General features: G+C 40.9%; 1 protein-coding gene across 2 annotated transcripts in view; it reads left to right on the forward strand.

Annotated features, from left to right (window-relative positions):
* The window catches only part of GHITM (growth hormone inducible transmembrane protein), a 10,062-nt gene extending 9,305 nt beyond the window's left edge, over positions 1-757 (forward strand). For both annotated transcript variants that reach the window (XM_009334609.1, XM_009334610.1), the window contains exon 9: positions 426-757. In XM_009334609.1, the coding sequence (XP_009332884.1) occupies positions 426-513 (88 nt within the window). In that variant the 3' untranslated portion in view covers positions 514-757. The remainder of the gene's footprint in view (positions 1-425) is intronic.
* Positions 758-3,009: the final 2,252 nt, after the last annotated feature.

The following is a 3,009-nucleotide window of genomic DNA, read 5'->3' on the forward strand; positions in this document are numbered from 1 at the left end:
AAAGAAAGATTAATTGACTCTCGGTAAAGACCAAGTCTGACTAACAAGTAACTTGCTTGTAAATGTTGTCTGTCTGATCTCAGGTGAGTTGTTTACCTCCTTGATTCTGGTTTCTTATACTTAGAATAATACTGACCTTCAACATTCTGGGAGATAAACAGTAAAAGTACAGCATAAAAGCAGAGGGTACTGCATGAGAACGGTATATTGTCTGTTAAGACTGCTGCTCCAAATAGTTCCTGCCGGCACAGATGGTAGAACAAAACTAGAGGGGTTTTTTGACATATCAAGCTTTGAGGACAGTCATAGTTGGGTTTTGTTACAGACGCTTCATGAAGGCTTTTAAAAATGAGGTACAATGATGTGAAACACCAAATAATACTATTTCTGTTCAACAGTATTAACTTTGCTCTCCTGTTTCCTAGGTGCATGGGTATCTACACGGATACACTGAACATCTTCATTCGGGTGGCCACCATGCTTGCGAGTGGTGGAGGTGGCAGGAGAAAGTAAACAGAGATGACTCTTCGCAGCTGTCTGACAGCCTACCTAGTGCACATAATAAATAAAAATTCGTGGTTCCAAGCAGTTGTGCTGCAAGACAGAAGTTTAAAGCATTTCAGCATATTGTTTCAGTGCAATGTGGTTCAGACTTAATAGTTTTTCTTCAGACGCTTTCCAGCTCTGTGTTTAAAATAGTGTGAACTGCTTCTAATTGTACATTATTTTGGGAAAGTAAATTATTTTTAATCTATGAGTAAAATAGTCTATCTGCTTTTTAATGGGTTTGACAGCAGTTGAACTCTTACTTTCTTTTTTTTACTGTTACTGCATAGTAAAGTAATAGTTATAAGTAATAAAGTAATAAAAATAAAATAGTAATAAGTAATAAAAACTGCATAGTAATTTCTAAACTGGTATCCCACATGCAGGTAGGGACACAAGCTACTCCATGAAATGCTGTTGAGAGGCATCAGTTTTCAGTTAAGATTGCATAAATTATACTTTAGTGACACGTTAAGAAGAACTGAACGAATTGGATATGGCGCTAAATGCAGTAACGACTTCTGCCTGGGCAGAATTTCAGAAAGGTTTAAGCCATTGCCAGAAATGCATTGGATTTGACAGGTGAGGTGACCAAAAAGTATGAAGGAGACAAGATGAGGAAACTATGCGGCATTTGTCCCATATGAACTTAACTCTCTTTTCGGAGTACACGTGAGAACTCCTTGCTTTAATGTTGACTGGATATAATAGCTAGGTTCTTTTGATACTAGAGGTTTATCAAACCGCTGAATAGCAATAGAGATGTGTCTTTCTTCCAGTGACTAAATTTCAGTATTGCGGATGACGCCCCATGCTTCAGAAGAGCTCCCAGTGCTCATCTCTTACAAGCTTGTACGATTGGCACCGGGAGAGGGATTTGAGGATGGCCTGCTGTAAACCCAAGTGTCATACATTTACCGTACTGTTGTATGCTTTAGCCTGCTTCTAACTCTTCTCCAAATTGGTACATTTAGCTTGGTCTAAAAGAAACGTTCCCTATCAGTGAAATTGATTTAACATAAAGAAATTTGTACTTGCCAAACTGTATTGCTCTATGTTGGGATAAAAGGTGAGTTCTTGGGCACAAGAAAGTTTTGAGCTGATGTCAACAACTCATACTTTCAATTTCTGGTAAATATGCTATGTATATGTATTGACTTATGGAACAATAAAATTCTAGCCTCGCAAGTTGACTACTCTCACTTTCCCTGGGTTAATAGAAATACTTTAGTACCCCTGCACTAATAACTTGGTGAAGAGTCCTATAAACGTTTTTTGGCTTTGATTTCCTTTGTAAGAGAGTGCATATTCCTCTGTTTAAAAGAAAAAAAAAAAAAATCCGCAAAGATGATTTCCAGTTTCAGTGGCTAGCATCTTTTTGGGGATGTTTCCCAGGTGGAAGATGCTGATCTACGCTTGCTTTGAGTGGCTCTGCTGGCGTAACCTGTTGGCTACTGACCACGGCCGGTGCTGCTTTTATGTCTGTCATACACTGTAGTATTTTTTAGTCTCTTCAATCGTAGGGAAGAAAGAGTGGATTGTGAAGAACCTTGTTGCAACTCCTTTGTGCCCAAAGATTATACAGCACAACCTAGTTCCTGGCACTATTTCAGCTGAAGGAAAATCTAGTACTTGGATGGAAGAAATCTCTGGATCGTGTCAAGTGTAAGTAGCCTGTTTAGAGGGTTTCATCTTTTTAAGCAATTCCATATGCTTAATCAATTTCTACATATTGTTGCTGTAGCTGAACACAGCAGCGTGCTTGTCCTTAAATTCTGACATCTACAGGGAGCTGTCTTACAACAGAATTCTAGTATTTGTGCCCATAATAAAAGAAAACTCGGGCAAAACTCCTTCTGTCTAGATGCTGAGGACAAAGTTTTAGAGGTTGACTGTGAACCAAGAGAGGGATCCTGGATTGTTTGAAACAGTAAGGTGTAGAACACAGCGCCCTACTTAAGGGAGGTGTTTGCATGGAAAGTGAAACCAACAGGAAGGTCTAATAACCTTTGAAGAAAAAACAGGCCAAATAGTGCCTGAGGAAGCATGAGCACTCATTTGTGCTCAGTCTTCTGAAAAGATGTGGATCGCCTCCTGTGGATGAGATTATATCAGTAGGAAAATACTCTTTGTCCTGGTTTCGGCAGGGATAGAGTTAATTTCCTTCCTAGCAGCTGGTACAGGGCTGTGTTTTGGATTTAGGGAGAGAACAATGTTGATAACACACCGATGGTTTAGTTGTTGCTGAGCAGTGCTTACACTAGGCAAGGGCTTTTCAGCTTCCCATGCTCTACCGACTGAGCAGGCTGGAGGTGCACAAGAAGCTGGGAGGGGGCACAGCCAGGACAGCTGACCCCAACTGGCCAGAGGGACATTCCATACCATGGGACGTCATGCCCAGTACATAAACTGGGGGAAGCTGGCCGGGGGGGCCCCTGCTCGGGGACTGGCTGGGCATCGGGC

The sequence above is a fragment of the Pygoscelis adeliae genome, unplaced genomic scaffold, assembly GCF_000699105.1.
Source record: "Pygoscelis adeliae isolate BGI_AS28 unplaced genomic scaffold, ASM69910v1 Scaffold361, whole genome shotgun sequence".
Taxonomy (NCBI): domain Eukaryota; kingdom Metazoa; phylum Chordata; class Aves; order Sphenisciformes; family Spheniscidae; genus Pygoscelis; species Pygoscelis adeliae.